The sequence below is a fragment of the Hemiscyllium ocellatum genome, chromosome 12, assembly GCF_020745735.1.
Source record: "Hemiscyllium ocellatum isolate sHemOce1 chromosome 12, sHemOce1.pat.X.cur, whole genome shotgun sequence".
NCBI lineage: Eukaryota > Metazoa > Chordata > Chondrichthyes > Orectolobiformes > Hemiscylliidae > Hemiscyllium > Hemiscyllium ocellatum.
In genome coordinates, this window is record NC_083412.1 from 12596587 (window position 1) to 12616758 (window position 20172).

At 45.0% G+C, this 20172-nt stretch overlaps 1 protein-coding gene across 1 annotated transcript in view; it reads left to right on the forward strand.

Annotated features, from left to right (window-relative positions):
- LOC132820669 (potassium-transporting ATPase subunit beta-like) overlaps positions 1–18444 on the forward strand; it is a 30579-nt gene extending 12135 nt beyond the window's left edge. The window contains exons 3-7 of the mRNA XM_060832898.1: positions 6144–6248; positions 9705–9901; positions 15162–15218; positions 18093–18188; positions 18283–18444. Of these exons, the coding sequence (XP_060688881.1) occupies positions 6144–6248; positions 9705–9901; positions 15162–15218; positions 18093–18188; positions 18283–18444 (617 nt within the window). The remainder of the gene's footprint in view (positions 1–6143; positions 6249–9704; positions 9902–15161; positions 15219–18092; positions 18189–18282) is intronic.
- Positions 18445–20172: the final 1728 nt, after the last annotated feature.

Consider the following 20172-nt stretch of genomic DNA (forward strand, 5'->3'; position numbering starts at 1 on the left):
ATGGTGCTGGATGTCTTGAAATGCAAAAGTTCTTGCCTAATACCGTCAAAATTGGCCTTCCTCCAATTTAGAACTTTAACTTTTAGATCTGGTCTATCCTTTTCCATCACTATTTTAATATTAATAGAATTATGGTCGCTGACCCCAAATGCTCCCCACTGGCACCTACAGTCACCTCCCTGCCTTATTTCCCAAGTGTAGGTCATGTTTTGCACCTTCTCTAGTAGGTACATTCACAGATTGAAACAAAATATTTTCTTGTACATGCTTAATAAATTCCTCTCCATCTAAACCCTTAAAACTGTGGCAGTCTCAGCCTATGTTTGCAAAGTTAAAGTCCTGATGAAGGGCTTTTGCCCCAAATATCGATTTTCTAGCTCCTCGGATGCTGCCGGCCCTGCTGTGGTTTTCCAGCACCACACTCATGACTCTACGCTTTGGTCAGCTGTGTAAGAGCACAGACTCTGATAGATCTAATAGTTTTTGTCACTGGGACCATCCATGAGTACCAGCTTGTTGGTTCTGCTACAGGTGAAATATTGCCTTGCTGCAAGGTAGTCAATTTCTTTTTTTTTACATTTGGCAAGAGTGAATGAGGAATTCTGGGTGTCAGTGGGCACTCTGTCTCCATTTCAAGACACAGAGTGATGTGGTTTGCTGTCTTTGACTGTCCTGTGAACAGCTGTGCACATTGACATGTCTGCTTAGAATGACTATCTCCAGTTTTGGGTCACCATTGGGATCATTAAAAATCACCGTGTCAGTGAGAGATTTTTCTCTCTATATATTGAAAGGTTGCATTAGTTGTCCTAAAAACTTGAGTTTTCTACCTGCTGGACCATGTAGCTTTAGGAGTGATAACTTGTTTGGAATCAGAAAGAATAGAAACTGCTGTACCTCTGTGTAACTTCCCCTTTCCTTCTATTATAATATCAGCACTCTTGAAGCTTCTGTCTAATTCCAGGACATCTCCAAGAAAGATATCAATTTTACCTTCCATTTCATGAATCTTGATACCTTTTGAAGGCTTCACCTTTGCTTTATTTTGTACAGACTCCTTGCTATGACACGTAACCCCACCCTTCATTCTGCAAACATTGTTTTTGACTGTTTTGGTGCCACAATGTTTGGAGCCATGTTTTTTTCCTTCTGCCCCAATGATGTGCGTTTTCTGCCTCCTTTGTTTTTCCATGCCAGTCTGTGTTTAAACTAACCATTCTTCAATGAATCTGCCACTTTTAGGGATATGGTTCTTCTCGTCAACCTAAGTGTCTGAGAGATGCTCCTTCTTGATTTCAGCCTCTTTGTTCAGTCAGATTGCCTTTGTCATGCCTTTAACAGCAGTAGTCAGGCAATGGTTCTTCAGAAAACAAATCTGCTCCTGATTAGTTCTTTTATTTAAGTGACCATAATCACTGTCCGCTGCAAGTTGTAGAGTCCCTGCTGTGTGGAAAGAGGCTATTTGGCCCATCAAGTCCTGCAACGACCCTCCGAAAAGCATCCACTCCTGTAAACTCTGCATGATCCACCTAGCCTGCTCATCCCTGGACTCCACAGAGCGATTACCTATGACCTAGAATTCCTGCATTGTGGAAAGAAGTCATTCAGCCCATCGAGTCTGCACCGACCCTCTGAAGAGCATCCCACCCAGATCCCAGACCCCTCCCCTATAATTCTGCATTTACTGTGGCTAATCTACCTAACCTGCATATCCCTAGATGCAACGGGGCAATTGAACCTGGCCAATCCACCTAACCTGTGCATCTTTGTGACTGTGGGAGGAAACGAGAGCCCCCGGAGGAAATCCAAACAGACACGGAGAGAATGTGCAAATTCCACACAAATAGTCATCCAAGGATGGAATCAATTCCGGGTGCCTGGCATTGTGAGGCAGCAGTGCTGACCACTGAGTCACCATGATGTCTGTCCAGATTATTGATATCAATACTTTGTCATCGGGTACATTTATTAAACTTAATACACTCGATAATGATACGTTTTTTACAGATTGAAATAGACATTTTTATAATGTCCTCATATGTAGCTTTTTCTTTGACAATCCCTTGCCTGGCTAGGTTTTCAACTGCAGAACCACCATTGCTACAACGGCATACTGACCTACTCACTGCTTAGTTTCCCAGTAAGGCTGTATGTAGTACCATTCCTTGTAAACCATTGGCACCAATTTCTATGTGATTGGGACATGCAACCTGCTATAAGCTCTTTACTAACAGCAGAGAGTTTTCCACGTTGTTCTTTCACTTGATGCCACATGCATCATCGTTAGCTAAGGGTGAGATCCCCGAAGAATGGGAGGGTAGCGAATGTTGTGTCCTTACTCAAGAAGGGTTGCAAAGAAAAACCTGTAGACCAGTAAGCTTAACATCTGTGGTAGATAAGTTACTTGAGAAGATTCTGACAGATATGTCATACATGCATTTAGAAAGCATGGTTTGATTAGAAAGAGTCAGCATGGCTTTGTGCGTGGGAGATCATGCCTCACAAAGTTATTAGAGTTCTTTAATGAAGTGACCAGGGAGGTTGATGAGGACAGGGCAGGAGACATGGTCTGCGTGGATTTCAGTAAGGCCTTTGATAAGGTTCCACTTTGTACGGTGCACTGAAGATTAGATCGCATGGAATCCGGGGAAAGCTGGCAAATTGGATTTTAAATTGGCTTAATGGAAACAGAGGGTAATAGTGGAAGGATGCTTTTCAGACTGGAGGCCTGTGACTAGTGGCATGCCTTAGGAGTCGGTGCTGGGCTCATTGCTGTATGTTATCTTTATCGATGATTTGGATGAGATGTACAAGGCATGATTAGTAAATGACACTAAAATAGGCGGTATCGTGGACAGTGAGGAGGATTATTAGAAATTGCAGCAAGACTTTGAGCAGCCAGGGAAGTGGGCCGAGAAATGGCAAATGGGGTTAATATAGATGTGAGAGGTGTTGTATTTTGGAAAGTCAAATCAAGGTAGGAGTTTCATGGTGAATGATGGGGCCTTAAGGAGTGTAGTGGAACAGAGGGACCTTGGAGTTCAGGTGCATTGTTCTCTGTAAGTAGAGTCACAGGTAGACTGGGCAATGAAGAAGGCTTTTGGCACACTGGCTTTCATCAGTCAGGGCTTTGAGTATGGAAATTAGGAAGTTATGTTGCAGTTGTACAAGATGTTGGTGAGGCTGCTCTTGGAGTATTGTATTCAGTTCTAGTCGCCCTGCTAGAGGAAGGATGTTATTAAACTGTAAAGAGTGCAGAAAAAATTTACAAGGATGTTGCCAGGACTCAAGGGTCTGAGTTGGAGGGAGAGGTTGGACAAGCTAGGACCTTTTTTTATAGAGCACAGAGACTGAGGGCAGAATCTTATAGAAGTGTATAAGATAATGAGAGGCATGGATAATGTGAATGCACTCAGTCTTTTTTGTAGGGTTGGGAAATTGAGGACTAGTGGGCATCAGTTTAAGGTCAGAGGGGAAAGCCTAAAAGGGAAACTGAGGGGCAACTTTTTTACACAGAGAGTGGTATCCATGTGGAATGAGCAGCCAGCAGAACTGATTGAGGTGGGTACATTGACAACGTTTAAAAGACATTTGGACAAGTACATGGATAGGAAAAGATTAGAACGATATGGGTGAAGTGCAGGGAAATGGGATTAGTGCAGATGGACATATTGGTTGGCATAGACCAGTTTCAGCCAAAAGGCCTTCACCGTGCTGGAGGACTCTGTGGTACAGTGGCTCAGTGGTTCGCACTGCTGCCTCACAAGACCAGGCCTCTGGGTTCGGTTCCAGCCTAAAGTAATTGTCTATGTAGAGTTTGCACATTCTCCCAATGTCTGCATGGGTTTCCCCTGGGTGCTCTGGTTTCCTCCCACAGTCCAAAGATGTGCAGGTTCGGTGAATTGGTCATGCTAAATTGCCCATAGTTTTCAGGGATGTTAGGTGCACTAGTCAGGGGAAATATAGAGTAACAGGGTAGGGGAATGTGTCTGGGTGGGTTACTCTTTGGAGGGTCGGTATGAACATAGAACATTACAGCGCAGTGCAGTCCCTTTAGCCCTTGATGTTGCGCCAACCTGTGAAACCAATCTGAAGCCCATCTAACCTACACTATTCCATTTTTGTCCAAATGACTATCCAATGACCATTTAAATGCCTTTAAAGTTGGCGAGTTGCAGGCAGTGCATTCCATGCCCCTACTACTCTCTGAGTAAAGGAACTACCTGTGACATCTGTCCTATATCTATCACTTGTTGAGCAGAAAGGCTTGTTTCCACGCTGTAGGGATTCCATGTCACTATGTTGTGTTCTTTGTTTCTTTTTAGATTAGGTTTCCTATAGTGTGGAAATAGGCCCTTCGGCCCACCAAGTTCACACTGACCCTCCGAAGAGTAACCCACCCAGACCCATTTCCCTCTGATTAATGCACCTAACACTACGGGCAATTTAGCCTGGCCAATTCACCTGACCTGCACGTCTTTGGATTGTGGGAGGAAGCTGGAGCAATCCCACGCTGACACAGGGAGAATGTGCAAACTCCGCACATACAGTCACCCGAGGCTGGAATCAAACCTGGGTCTTTGGTGCTGTGAGGTGGCAGTGCTAACCACAGAGCCACCGTGGCACCAAAGTGGCACTGCCAAAGCTGATAAAGCATTTCTACTGAGTCTGCTGAGGCAAGGGAAACACTAACTTTATTTTAGAAATGTGTTACTGTGCCTTTGTCCTGCAATAAGCTGCAAAAGAAAGCATAAGCATATGATATTTTGTCGTTTCCTGTAAAGGTGCATTATGATGTGTCTCAATGGCAAATCATCACAGTTAAACAACCATTTATGACCCTTGGCTTATGTTTATAGTCAATATTTATCCCTATTACGTTCTGGTATGTTCAGCACTAGTACTTCTGTTGAATGTAAAGGGCAAATGATTTGATTCTCTCTTGCTCAAGATGGCGGCAGTTGTATGATGTGAATATTACTTGGCAATTGAGGGGCAAAGTATAAATATTACCCAAGTTTTGCCTCATATGGGCACAGACTGGTTAAGTAGCAGAGGTTTTGTGTGGTTTTAGCCAAACCCAAACTGAGCATCAGTGAGCAGGCTGTAACTGAGTAAGTGCCACTGTTGATTGCCCCTTTGCTGGGTAAGTGCCCGTGTTGTAGCTGTACTAGAACAAATTGGTTAAGAGGGTGGCTAGTTCTGGAACACAAGGCGTCAGTAATATTGCCAGAATTTGGAAGGCCCCTTAGCCCTCGCATTGCCCAGTGACTTCAGTCGTATCTCAAGATCACGTAGAATGAATTGATTTGGCAGAAGACCGAAGACTGTGATAGTGGGGACCACTGGAGGAGGCCAAGATGGATCATCCACTCAGCGCTTCTGGCTGAAGATTGTTGCGAATGCTTCAGTCTTGTTGCGCTGATGTGCCGGGCTCTCCCGTCATTGAGGATGGGGATACTTGTGGAGGCTCCACCTCCTCCTTTGTTTAAATGTCTGTCACCATTCACAACTGGAAGTGGCAGGACTGCAGATTAGTTGGTTATGGGATTGCTTCATCTTGTATGTCACGTTCTGTTTGTTCTGTTAGCCATGTAAGTAGTCATAGAATAGGCCTTTGTCATAGAATAGAGTTAGATTTTATTGTTACATGTACTCAAGTACAGGGATACAGGGGTACAGTGAAAAGAGCCATCCCCAGCTCCATTTTAGGTATCAGGGTACCTCGGTACAAAATCTTAGATACAAAGTAGAAAAATATTGAAATGTAGTTAAAAATTCGCCATTAAAGTCCTTTTTAGTATAAAATAGAAAAATAAAGAAGATAAAATTTCAACATGGTCCACCGAGATGAATGTTTTTCATACAACCATAATGCACAGTACTGTATATTTTTCTTACAGGTAAAATGCTTCTCTACCTTTACTAATAATCATTGCAAATGAAACTTATTTTTGACCAACGTAATTGGAAAAAGGCAAAAAAAAATTAGCAAATGTTTTTTATCCTGTTTCTTCCTACAAAACGGACGCATTGATAGCTTGAAGTTTTTACATTGTAAACTTTCCTCTGTTTCCGAAGTTTCCTTTTATGAATATTGCCTCTGCAACACTGCAGTAAGTTTGCATTGTGCCCTATTTCAGGTGTGACAATACGACCGGAGCCAAAAGATTTGAAGATCTCCTTCAACATCTCGAATCCAAAGTCCTGGCAATATTACGTCAATGCTCTTCAGCACTTCCTTTCAGGTAGGAATGACTGCACAGAATTCTGTCAGGATTTTGATACAGGTTCAGACTGGATTTAGTATAAGCATTTGAAAATCTGAACTGATTTTGTCTTGGTTAATTTTAGGAAACTGTTTTAGATTGCACCTTTCATGAGTGTACATATAAGGTACCAAGCCTTTACATTCTGTTTCTCTTCAATGCTTTCTTCCTATAATCTCTATTCCCAGTCAATAGCACATTGGAAATCACTCACTCACCACTGTCCTATCGTAAGGGGCAGATACATGAATTGACCCCTCACTTTGCTCTTCCCTACACCAGACCCTCTTTCCCTCCTTCACCTCAACACATCATCTAGTTGAGAAATTAAGGAACTTTTGCTTCCTACCCACCCAATTCCAGCTCCTTTTGCTGACTTGGTTATTTGACTGGCTCTGGGAGATGTTTGCCATGCGTTGTCGGATTCAGAGGCACTGTTAAAACCATGATGGCTCTGAAGGAGCCCACTCGTCCCATCGAGCCCTTGACCTGTTTTAATTTGTCTTGTGCCATTTTCAAACCGACCTGAATAAAGTCATAGAGACGTAGAGTTATACAGCATGGAGACAGACCTTTGGTTCAACTCGTCTATGCCGATCTGATATCCCAAATTAATCTAGTACCCTTTTCCAGCATTTGGCCCACATCCCTCTCAACCCTTCCCATACATGTACCAATCCAGATGTCTTTTAAATGTTGTAACTGCACCAGTCTCCACCACTTCCTCTGGCAGCCCATTCTATACACGCACCACCCTCTGTGTGAAAATGTTGCTTCTCAGCTCCTATTAAAACCTTCCCCTCTCACCTTAATCCCCAAGTGCCAGCAGACTGCACAATCCAGCCTAATCTTATTTGGGCAATCTTCCAGAAACCCAGGTACGAATACGAGGTGGTTTGGGGTGACGCCTGTGAGAGGAGGAGGAGAATTGCATGGAAGGGGCAACGTTAAAGGGGTGGGAACAATTAAAGGGAAAAGGAATGACAATGGTTGTGAGGGCAAGGATTACAGAAAGTTCCTGGACAGCTTTCTGAATCCATTGATTGCCTCTGGTGAGAGACTAGTGAAGTCTGGCTCCTCCTTCATAAGTAGGCTGCTCTGAATACAAAGTTAAAAATCACACATGCTCCTTCATCAGGTGGTTGTGGAGTATAAGATTGTAAGACATAGAATTTATAGCAAAAGTTTACAGTGTGATGTAACTGAAATTATATATTGAAAAAGACCTGGATTGTTTGTTAAGTCTCACATCTGTGAGAATGACCATGTTGGTTTCAGTACTTTCATATGTCAATCGCAAAACTTTTTAAAAAAGTTACCTTCTCAACTCATGATGAGCACTGAATACACACAGAGTGGGACCACATGCAGCCCCCATCAAATAGCAGAGTGGGTGCAGGGCTCCTCCACCAGGAGAAAGTGGGGACTACAGATGCTGGGGATCAGAACTGAAAAGTGTGTTGCTGGAAAAGCACAGCAGGTCAGGCAGCATCCAAGGAGCAGGAGAATCGACGTTATGGGCATAAGCCCTTCTTCAGGAATGAGGAAGGTGTGCCAAGCAGGCTAAGATAAAAGGTAGGGAGGAAGGACTTGGGGGAGGGGCGTTGGGAATGCGATAGGTGGAAGGAGGTTAAGGTGAGGGTGATAGGCCGGAGAGGGGGTGGGGGGCGGAGAGGTGGGGAAGAAGATTGCAGGTCAAGAGGGCAGTGCTGAGTCCGAGGGTTGGGACTGAGATAAGTTGAGGGGAGGGGAAATGAGGAAGCTGGAGAAATCTGCATTCATCCCTTGTGGTTGGAGGGTTCCTAGGCGGAAGATGAGATGCCCTTCCTCCAGGCGTTGTGTTGCCATGGTCTGGCGATGGAGGAGGCCAAGGACCTGCATGTCCTTGGCGGAGTGGGAGGGGGAGTTAAAGTGTTCAGCCACGGGGTGGTTGGGTTGGTTGCTGCGGATGTCCCAGAGGTGTTCTCTGAAATGTTCCGCAAGTAGGTGGCCCGTCTCCCCAATGTATAGGAGGCCACATCGGGTGCAGCGGTGCAGTAAATGATGCGTGTGGGGGTGCAGGTGAATTTGTGACAGATATGGAAGTATCCCTTGGGCTCTTGGAGGGAAGTAAGGGGGGAGGAATCGGCACAAGTTTTGCATTTCCTGCGGTTGCAGGGGAAGGTGCCGGGAGTGGAGGTTGGGTTGGTGGGGGGTGTGGACCTGACAAGGGAGTCGCAGAGGGAGTGGTCTTTCCGGAACGCTGTTAGGGGAGGGGAGGGAAATATATCTCTGGTGGTGGGGTCCGTTTGGAGGTGGCGGAAACGACGAAGGATGATGCGATGTATATGGAGGTTGGTGGGATGGTAGGTGAGGACCACTGGGGTTCTGTCCTGGTGGCGACTGGAGAGGCAGGATTCAAGGGCGGAGGTGTGGGAAGTGGAGGAGATGTGGTGGAGAGCATCGTCAACCACGTCTGAGGGGAAATTGTGGTCTTTGAAGATGCTCATATCCTTGTATATTTTTCTGTTTGTGTGTTTATTCAATGTCAATTTAGAAGTTACACTGAATCTATTTCTACCTTGCCATCAGACACCTCCTTAGCATGTAAAGCATGCCTGGACATTGGTGGGGATGAACCAGGGAAATTTCCAATCATCACACTTTTTACACTTTAGATTGACAGTTGATCTTCTTTGAAACAACATATCAGATTATAACCAGAACTTTCCTCCTTGTTAAAACATCCTAACCTCTCTATAAAATGTGCCGCCCCGAATGAGCTATCTATTTTCTGAGCACCTAGCACACTGTATCATTAGCTTGCCTCTATTGGTCAATGCATTGAATTCAGGAGTTAGGAGATCATGTTGCGGCATTGGGATGCGGACATTGGTTAGGCCACTTTGGAATACTGTTCTCAATTCTGGTCACCCTGCTACCTGAAGGATGTTGTGAAACTTGAAAGGGTTCAGAAAAAAGTTGCAAGGGTTGGAGGGTTTGAGTTATAGGGAGAGGCTGAATAGGCTGGGACTATTTTCCCTGGAACATCAGAGGATGATGGGTGACCTTATAGAGATTTATAAAATCATGAAGGGCATGTCTAGGGTGATTAGCCAAGGTCTTATCCCCAAGGTGGAGAGTCCAAAACTAGAGGGCATAGATTTTAAGTGTGAGGGGAAAGCTTTAAAAGGGACCTAAGGGGCAACATTTTTCACACAGTGGGTGGCGCGTGTATGGAATGAACTGCCAGAGAAAATGGGAGCGATTGCACAATTGCAACATTGGATGGGTATACGAATAGGAAGGGTTAATAGATTAATTTTAGGATTTCTGGGTGGCATGGATGAGTTGGGCTAATAGGTTTGTTTCCGTTCTGTAAGTATCTATGACTCTATCCGTTGACCATCAAGTGATCTTCTCCAGCTCTGACTCCTCTCTTCCCTCCTCTTTCAGCTTATAATGAATCCGTCCAGGCCAAAATCAGCCGGAACTGCACTCCAGGCAACTATACCTTTCAGTCAGGATATGGACCGGATTCCAAGTATTCTTGCCAATTTAATCGGGAGATGCTGAAGAACTGCTCCGGGCTCGAGGATCCCACTTTCGGATATAAAACTGGTCAACCCTGCGTCTTAATCCGGATGAATCGGGTATGTCTGGTTTCAGAGGAAGAACTTGCACCACCCACCCAATACCTTTCAAAGGCTTAGGCTGCCATTAGGCACTACACATCCACTCAAGCATTTCAGAAGGGCAGTCACTGTTACAATGTGAGAAACATGGTCGCCAATGTAGCCACGGCGAGCTCCCACAGACGGCGATGAGATAAATGAGCAAGAGTGGAACGGTGGCTCAGTGGTTAGCACTGCTGCCTCACAGTGCCAGGGAACCGGGTTCGATTCCAATCTCGGCCGACTGTCTGTGCACATCCTCCCTGTGCCCGTGTGGGTTTCTCCAGGATGCACCGGTTTCCCCTCAGATTCCAAAAATGTTGAGAGTGTGTTGCTGGAAAAGCGCAGCAGGTCAGCCAGCATCCAATGAGCAGGAGAATCGATGTTTCGGGTATAAGCCCCTCATCAGGAATGAAGCTTGTGGGCCAGGGGGATGAGAGATAAATGGGACGGGAGTGGGGTGGGGTTGTAGGGAAGGCGCTTGAGAAAGTGATAGGTAGATGAAGGTGAGGGAGAAGATGATAGGGGGAGTGGTTAGACGGGAAAGGTGATGGTCAGGAGGGCTGTGCTGAGTTGGAGGCTTGGGACTGGGACAATGTCGGGTGAGGGGAAATGAGGAAACTGGTGAAATCCCGTGTGGTTGCAGGGGAAGATGCTGGGAGTGGGCTGTGGGTTGGTGGGGGTGTAGATCTGACAAGGGAGTCATGGAGGGAATGGTCTCTCTGGAACACTGATAGGGGTTGTGGAGGGAACAGCCTCTCTGGAATGCTGAGAGACGTAGATTCTCCTGCTCCTCGGATGCTGTCTGACCTGCTGTGCTTTTCCAGCACCACACTCTCAATTCTGATCTCCAGCATCTGCGGTCCTCACTTTCTCCTTTTAAGAGTCCAAAGATGTGCAGGTTAGGTGGACCGGCCATGCTAAATTGCCCCATCATACCCAGGAATGTGTAGACTATGTGGATTAGCCATGGGAAATATGGGGATTGGTGGGATGTTGGTCAGATGGTTGGTGCAGACTTGGGCCGAATGGCTTCTTTCCACACTGTAGGGATTCTCTGATTCTAAAGACTTATGTAGTCAAGATGTTTTGAATGCAAGAGCGAGGATGCTGTGATGGAACTGTACAGGACATTGGGTTAGGCTGTAGCTTGAAGACTGCGTACAGTTATGGTCACCACACTGCAGGAAGGATTGCTCTAGAGAGGGTACAGAGGAGATTCACCAGGATGTCACCTGGTAAGCAGTGATTCAGTTGTGAGGAGAGATTGGATAGACTGAGGTTTGTTTCCTTAGAGCAGAGAAGGCTGAAAGGGGTCATGATTGAAGTCTACAATATTATGAAGTGCAGAGTCTGGGTTCATAGGAAGAAATGTTTCCCCTTAATAAAGCGGTCAATAACCAGGGGGCATTGGTTGATGATAGGGAACAGAAGGTTTAGAGGGGAGTTAGTGACATGTTTTCCACCCAGACGCTGGTGGCTACATGGAACTAGCTGCCTGAAAGACTGTTAGAGGTGGGAAGACATCTAAGAGGTATTTGAATGACCATTTGAAATACTTTAGCATAAAAGGCTATGGACCAAGTGCTGGGAAATGGGATTGGAATGGATGGATGGGCATGGACAGGGTGGGCTAAAGCACCTCTTTCTGTGCTGTGATTCTCTGTGATTTTACCGACATGACTGATGGATAAATATTGGCCAGGACTTCTGAAGAGATCTCTCTAGTTTTACTTTAGAAATGGTTACAGGATCTTTTCCATCCAAGATTGGGCCTTGTTTTAATGCCTCATCCTCAAGATGGCATATCAGACAGTGCAGCACTCCTTCAGTACTGTACTGGAGTTTCAGTCTGGATATGGTCTCTGGCCTCTGGACAGGGGGCTTGATCTCCCATTTATAGATTAGCTTACTCCCCACAGTTGAAGTATATGTTGGCACAGGGGACATGGGTGAACACCAGGCAGTCAAGGAAGACCAGGGAGGTCTTGCTGGAGCCCTCGAAATGCCATCCGGTCTCCAACCAGATCTGAACACAATGGTGAGTGATAGCTCCACTGGGGGATGTAGCCAGATCCCAGTCTGTGGCATTGCAAGTGGCTCAGCTATATGCAGTGAGGCATGAAGAAGATAGCGAGTGTTATGGACCAGACTAGACCCCCTCAAAATATTTTAGGAAGGGAAACTAGACCCTAACTTTTCTTATTTAAAACATAGATGTGGAGTGCTATGTTCCAGATGCAGTTCGGCTGGTCAAACTTCCCGACGATGAGCAAACTACGATTTATTCAAGTACTATAAACAAAAGAATTAGGAATTTAGAATAATTTAACAATTGGAAAACTTAATCAAATAATACATACAGTAACTGTTACTAATTAACTGCTCCAATACAGTAACATCCCATAAACACACCCCTTTGGCAAAAAAGCAAATTTAGGCACCGATTCTTGCATTCAGTCCTATAGTCCAAGAGGAAAATAACATCAAAAATAACATTAAGAAAAGATTCAGAGAGAATAGCAGCTGGAAGACATTCACTGAAGCTTCCAGCTCCTTTGACATCCCAATATCTTCTGACGTTACTGAAAAAAACCAAAACCCAGAAATCCTGATCTGTGAGAGCTGGCCACACCCATTCCGGCTGTAAAAACAGCAGAAGGTCTCCCAAGCTGTTTACTCTAGTTGTGCTGGTAGACTGCTCGGCACCTCTGCCTTACAACCTCTCTTCAAAAGAGAGGACAGAATAACTTCTTGAAGCCAGAGCATCGTCACAGGAACATTAAGGAACAGGGTTTAATAAATAGGGGAATTGGCAGGACATGTGACAGGATGGTCTGTTGTCTCCTTGTGGCCAGGGTCAAAGATGTAACTGAAAGGTTAGAATTTAAGGAATCAGGAAAGGAGTTACCTCGGGATTGCTCCCAGTACCTCAGATGAATGGGTGTAACAACAGAGAGATAGAGCAGTCAAATGTGTGTCCTTAGAGAGGTGGTGGGCTTTAGATTCCTCGAACAGTGTGGCTAGTTCTGGGACAGATGGTGCCTATATAGGCTGGAGGTGTTGGACAGAGGCATTTGTGGTAAAAACAAGGACTGCAGATGCTGGAAATCAGAGTCTAGATTAGAGTGGTGCTGGAAAAGCACAGCATCCAAGGAGCAGGAAAATCGACGTTTTGGGCAAAAGCCCTTCATCAGAAATAGAGGCAGGGTGCCTGCAGGATGGAGAGATACATGAGAGGAGGGTGGGGGTGGGGAGAAAGTAGCATAGAGTACAGTAGATGAGTGGGGGTGGGGATGGAGGTGATAGGTCAGGGAGGAGGGTGGAGTGGATGGGTGGAAAGGAAGATAAGCAGGTAGGACAGGTCATGAGGGTGGTGCTGAGCTGGAAGGTTGGAGCTGGAGTGAGGTGGGGGAAGGGGAAATGAGGAAACTGGTAAAGTCCACAATGATGCCCTGGGGTTGAAGTGTTCTGAGGCGGAAGATGAGGCGTTCTTCCTCCAGGCGTCTGGTGGTGAGGGGGGTGGCGGTGGGGGAGGCCCAGGACCTGCATGTCCTCGGCTGAGTGGGAGAAGGAGTTGAAATGTTGGGCCAAAGGGTGCAAAACAGAGGCATTTGTGGGACTGTTTTCTAGTGCTATTGGGTAGGGTTTAAACTAAATTGGTATGGGTGTGGGGAATATAGGAGATAATACCATATCAGGCAGAAATAATTGGAAGTGTGGATAACATTACAATAGGAAATATCAGATGGGGTTGCAGTTACAAGGAATGCAAATGCTCTCAGTCAGGATTACTGTGCATGTATGTGAATACATGGAGTATGGTAAATAATACCAGTGAGATGCTAGCACAGATTGCCCTGTGGAACTGTATTGTGGTGATAACGCATCCCTGAGTCAATGGAGGCCAGGAGTGAGTTTGAAATATTCCACAGTATTCAGTAAGATAGGGAAGGAAGGGTGGGAGTGGGGGGAGAGGGTGGTGGGAAATGAATGGCAGTACTGAATCAAAAACATTACATTTGGAGGGAGAACTCTCCCTCGAGAAAAATTGGCATGAAAATTAAGGACGTTGTTGATGGTGGGGAGAATGGTCTCACACGACAGTCTGATCTGGATCAGCTGGTAAATTGGGCAGTACAATTGTGGATGGAGTTTAACTCTGATAAATGTGACGTGATGCTTTTTGGGAGGTCTAATAGGGATAGATAGACACAATCTCTAGTAGGTCTCTAGGGGGTACTGAGGAACAAAAGGACCTTAGCATAGTGGCTCCATGCTGTAGGGACTCTATGACACGGTGGCTCAGTGGTTAGTACTGCTGCCTCACAGCATCAGGGACCCAGGGTCGATTCCAGCTCAAGCAACTGTCCGTGTGGAGTTTGCACATTCTCCCCATGTCTGTGTGGTTTTTCTCTGGGTGCTCCGGTTTCCTCTCACAGTCCAAAGATGTACAGGCCAGGTGGATTGGCCATGCTAAATTGCACTTGGTGTTCAGGGGTGTATGCATTAGTCAGGAGTAAATATAGAGGAATGGGTTTGCCTGGGATACTCTTCCGAGGGTCGGTGCGGACTTGTTGGGTCGAAGGGCCTGTTTCCACACAGTAGGGATTCCATAGTAACATTCCATAAACATACCCTTGGCAAAGGCAAATTCGGTAAAATAGATTGTCTCACAGGCAATTCCAGCAGCAGCAAGAGATCCTCCAGCTTTTAGCTGTAACAGAGAAAGGAAATAGATCCAGCTTCAAGACCCTAGTAACTGCAACTGAAAACCAAAACTAAAAGGCTTGGTTGTATGGGAGCTTGAGACTCATCCATTTATTTGTACTTTATTGGCTTTGGAGCAGACTGACTGGTATCTCTGTTACAGCCTTTATTCATCAGAAAAAAGGACAAACTGCACCTCAAAGCCATAGTATCATCACAACTGGTTAGATGGGCGGAGGTGGGTGCTGCAGATGCTGGAGATTAGAGTCAAGATCAGGGTGGTGCTGGAAAAGCACAGCAGGTCAGGCAGCATCCGGGGAGCAGGAAAATCGACGTTTCAGGCAAAAGCCCTAAATGGCCTCCTTGAATGATTCTGGCTCTTTGTACACAGAGGGTAAAGTAATACCAACTGAACCATGGCTCCGAAGTGGCCAGATTAAGCAGCTGGGACACATGAAATGTGACATAGCTCAATGATCATCTAAAACACCATGAAGTTGAGCTAATTGGTTTCTGATTGAACTTGCAGATTATCAACTATTTGCCTGGAAATGGAACCACCCCAAATGTTACGTGCGGTGTTCTGGTGAGTGCCAATGGTCAGGAAGAATCTGTCCATCAAGGGTTAGGGATTTAAAAGCTGTTAGACTAAACCAGAGAGCTACTTTCACCTCACAGTTGAGCATTATCGCAGCAAAATTCCCGTTACCTTGTGAGCTTCCTGCTGCCACTTTTGGGGAATTAGACCCGAGTATGACTCCACCCAGTGGAGAACGCGTTCCCCTGATTCCCATTAGTTCCAGTTTTGCAGGGCACCTTGATGTCAGACTCAATCAAATGCAGCTTCAATCTCACACTCACCGCAGCTCTGTTTTTCAGTTCTCTTCCTCCAGCAATGGTGTGGTCTGTTTTCTCTCAATATGGTTTTGTTAATCGATCTGCTACAGATTATGATTTGTAAATCTGTACCCTAAGACCTGTTAGCTTGCCTGCCGCATTCAGAATCTCATTTTCCACGGAGTATCCTTATTATTCCCATTAAAGTCCTGCTTGTCAAACATTTGTTTCCTCAGAAGGCTGAGCTGACACATCGGAAACGATGGTAAGTTGCCCACGTTGTAACTGTTTCCAAGCAAAGCATGAACCATCCTGACCGCCGTGATCATTAGGCCTGAGACAATTTCAATTCTCAGTCAAGTTGAGATCAAACCAGTCCAACTCTTGCTGTGTCCCTGCAACATTTGCTTTCGGGCGTTGTTGCTCACTAGGACACTCAGTAGTTTGTCAGTTACTTGCTGAGATCTCTCTACGCTGCGAATAGTGAACTTACCGCTGCAAATCTCCATAGGGTATTGTTGTAGAAGTAACATCCCTGGTTGATTCAGAGACCTTGCTCTTATTATCTCGGCATTTGGTAAAGATCAGGGTAGTTGCTTCACGCCAAGAATTTGCCTTTGACCAGTTCCTCAGACCTCAACTTTAAAGTGTTTCATGCATTGATCAGAGAGGCATTATGGCACAGATAGAAGCATTTGGCTTATTTAAGGCACTGCTGACCCTTTATGCAGCCAAGCCCACTCCCTCCTGGAGTCCTGCAAATCTATTTTCTTCAAGTCTCCATCTAATTTGTTATGAAACCTTCAAGGTGTCCACCTCCACCACCTTCACTGTCACCAGGATCCAGGCCATTGAGTAAAAACAAAATGTTCTTCTCACATCTACCTCATAGCTTACCCAAGACCTTAAATCTGTGTAGTCCAGTCCTTGTTCTATCACCTAACTGAAACAACTTTTCTTTCTATCCAAGCCTGCCCTAATCTTGTACACCTTAGCTAAATCTCCCCCAATCTCATTTGCTCTGACGCAAAAAGTGCCCAGGTTTATCTAACCCAATCTTGTCACTAAAATCCCTCATCCATGGGCGGCACGGTGGCACAGTGGTTAGCACTGCTGTCTCTTGGTTCAATTCCCGGGTTCAATTCCCGCCTCAGGTGACTCTCTGTGTGGAGTTTGCACATTCTCCCCGTGTCTGCGTGGGTTCCCTCCGGGTGCTCCGGTTTCCTCCCACAGTCCAAAGATGTGCGGGTTAGGTGAATTGGCCATGCTAAATTGCCCATAGTGTTAGGTGAAGAGGTAAATGTAGGAGTATGGGTCTGGGTATACGCTTCGGCGGGTCGGTGTGGACTTGTTGGGCCAAAGGGCCTGTTTCCACACTGTAAGTAATCTAATCTAATCCCCAAACCTCTCTGGTTAGTCCACTCTGCACAACTCAAGGACCCTCATGCCCTTTCAAAATGTGGACTCTCTGGTCGGAGCCTAACCAGAACTTTATAAACGCTCTGAATCCAATGCCATTATTATTTGTGTTTTTTTTTCCGTTGCTACTTGGATTCCATTCTCCCAGTGAGCATGCCCCCCCACACGATGTATGTGACCAATTTACAGTTGAGGACATACTGCTTGCACTACACAATACTGGCCAAGTTTCTACGGCCCTGTATATGGGAATTATAAACTATCTCGACATCCCTCAGCCTCTTGGCTGTTAGGCCTTGGCTATTCACCGGATGATTTTATAAACCTCTATAAGGTCACCTTCTCAGCCTCTGACGCTCCAGGGAAAATAGCCCCGGCCTATTCAGCCTCTCTCTATAGCTCAAATGATCCAACCTCAGCAATATCCTTCTTAAACTTGAAAGGATTCAGAATAGATATACAACATCCTTCCTATAGTCAGGAAGCAGAATTGAATGCAGTATTCCAAAAGTCTAACTAATGTCCTGTACAGCCGCAGCATGACATCCCAGCTCCGAGATTCCAATAAAGGAAAATGTGCCAAATGCTTTCTTCACCATCCTATCTACTTTTGACTCCACTTTCAAGGGACTATGCACCTGCACCCCAAAGTTTCTTTGTTCGGGAACACTCCTCAGGACGTTACCATTGACTGTATAAGTTATGCTCTGGCTTGTCTTACCAAAATGCAGCACCTGACACTTATCTAAATTAAACTTTATCTGCCACTCCTCGGCCCATCGGCCTTTCTTATCAAGGGTGAATAGCCAAAGTCTTTTTCCCAGGGTAGGGGAGTCCAAAACTGGGGAGATGGGTTTAAAGTGAGAGGGGAAAGATTTAAAAGGGGTGACCTTTTCTTGCAGAGGGTGGTGCGTGTATGGAATGAGGAAGTGGTGGAGGCTGATACAATGACAACATTTAAAAGGCATCTGGATGGGGACATGAATAGGAAGAGTTTAGAGGGGATATGGGGCAAATGCTGGTAAATGGGACTAAATTAATTTAGGATATCTGGTTGGCATGGATGAGTTGGGCCGAAGAGTCTGTTTCCATGCTGTATAACTCTTTATCTCTATGTAAATCCCATACCTCAAAAATAACTTCATTCCCTTTTCAAGTTGGAATCAATCAATTTTAATCAAAAGTTTCTGTTTTCTACTGACAGCATGCCTACCCAGAGAGTATTGGAGATGTGGTATTTTATCCTGAGAATGGTACCTATGACCTATCGTATTTTCCTTACTACGGGAGACAACCCCAGGTATGGAGTCTTGATCAACCTCCAAAGGATTTGTGGATGCTTTTTGTCCTGCCCTTTGTCAATCAAAAATAACGAGCAATGTTGTTCCTTACAGCCAAACTACACCAATCCGCTAGTTGCAGTCAAATTCCTGACTCTGAAAAGGAACAGGCACTTTGAAATTCAGTGCAAGATTAATGGACCAGGAATCATTAGTGACAACCCCTATGAAAAATTCGAGGGAAGAGTGATCTTTCACCTGGACATCCAAAAATGAACACAAGCCTATGGGAGAGTTTTGTCTGACGGTTCATTTGTTTTCTGTATGTTTATGTTGGTAGCTGTTCCCTGCAAGATTATAGACAAAGTTGTAGATGATGAACAAAATGTTAACTCTGTTTCTGTCTCTCCCTGGACCTGCTGAGTTTCTCCAGCATTTTCTATTTTTACTTAGATTTCAGACTTACTGCTAATACATTGAGATTTTTGCAGTATTTTGCTCTTGTTATAGATAGTTTTTAGTGCAATGTGCCAACATTTCTATCTCAATATTCTGTCTAACTGTTAGTTCTGTGTTGAATGTATTGTGTGCATATATAAACATTCATGTGCCAACTATATTGTAAAAGTGATGTGGATCAGCATCATCTACACAAACCCCATTTAAGAACATAAATATTTTACTGTGGTGCCTGTCAGTCTCACAGGTGGAAATGTGATAATCTTTTATTCATACTTGAATGTCACCCAATGTGTTCTTCACTCCCTCATTCTTATCTTCTTTCTCCCTTTTGCTCTGTGCCCTATGTCTCCTTCTATTTCCCTCCAACTCCCTTTCTCATCATCCTCACTCACCCTTCTCCTACTCACCCATCCCCCGGTATCCCCTTCTCCATCATTCTCCATGTCCTCCAACCCTAACTCTATCAACCCCTTTGCTGATCTCCTCCCTCAGCTCCATCTTCCATTTGAACCCAGTTATGGCCTACCCTTTAAATTGTGCTAATCTCGAGCACTACACTGAGAGAGTAGAATCACAGAGAAATTACAGCACACAAGGAGGCCATTGGTCTATCATTTCTGTGACAGCTGTTTACAAGAGCTTGCCTCACTCCCCTGCCCTTCCCTGTATCTCTGCTACAGTTTCTGAAGGCCATGATCGAATCTGCGTCTAGCCCATCTCCAGGTAGCACATTCCAGATCCTAACTATACAACTTAAGGTTTTCCTTATGTCACCTTTGGTTCTATAGCCAATGACAAGGCGTCCTAATTTAAAGACAGGCTTGAGTTCCTGAAAGTCGTAACCGCAAGTGAAAAAAAATCTTTCAATAACTCTTAGTTACATTCCAGAAGGCCTGCATTAGCAGACAGAAAACATAAACAGTGTCCTGGTAAGTTGAAATTGGTGCTGTTTGATTCTCAATTGCTGTGGAAACAGTTTCTCTCTATCTACTCAGTCCAAACCCCTCCTGATTTTGAACATCTCAACAAAATCTTTTGATTTGATTTGATTCATTATTGTCACATGTACCTAGGTGCAGTGAAAGGTTTTGTTTTGCGGGCTGTGCAGGCAGATCGTACCACGCAAAGTGCATTAGGGTAATAGAACAGAGCAAGAAATATGGCTGCAGGGAAGGTACACAGAGAGCGAGATCAACATTAAATTTAAAATTTGAGAGATCCGTTCATAAGTCAAATAACAGCAGAGAGGAAGTTGTTCTTGAATCTGTTGGTAAATGTGTTTAAGCTTTTGTATCTTCTGCCTGACAGAAGAGGTTGGAAGAGATAACCAGTGTGGGAGGGGTATTTGACTATGTTGGCTGTCTTTCTGAAGCAGTGATAAGTGTAGATGGAGTCAATGATGGGAGGTTGGCATGTGTGATGGACTGGGTTGTGTTCGCAACGCTCTGTAATTTCTTACGGTCCAGGGCAGAGCAGTTGCCATATCAAGCTGTGATGGATCCAGATGGAATGCTTTCTATGGTGCATCTATAACAATTGCTA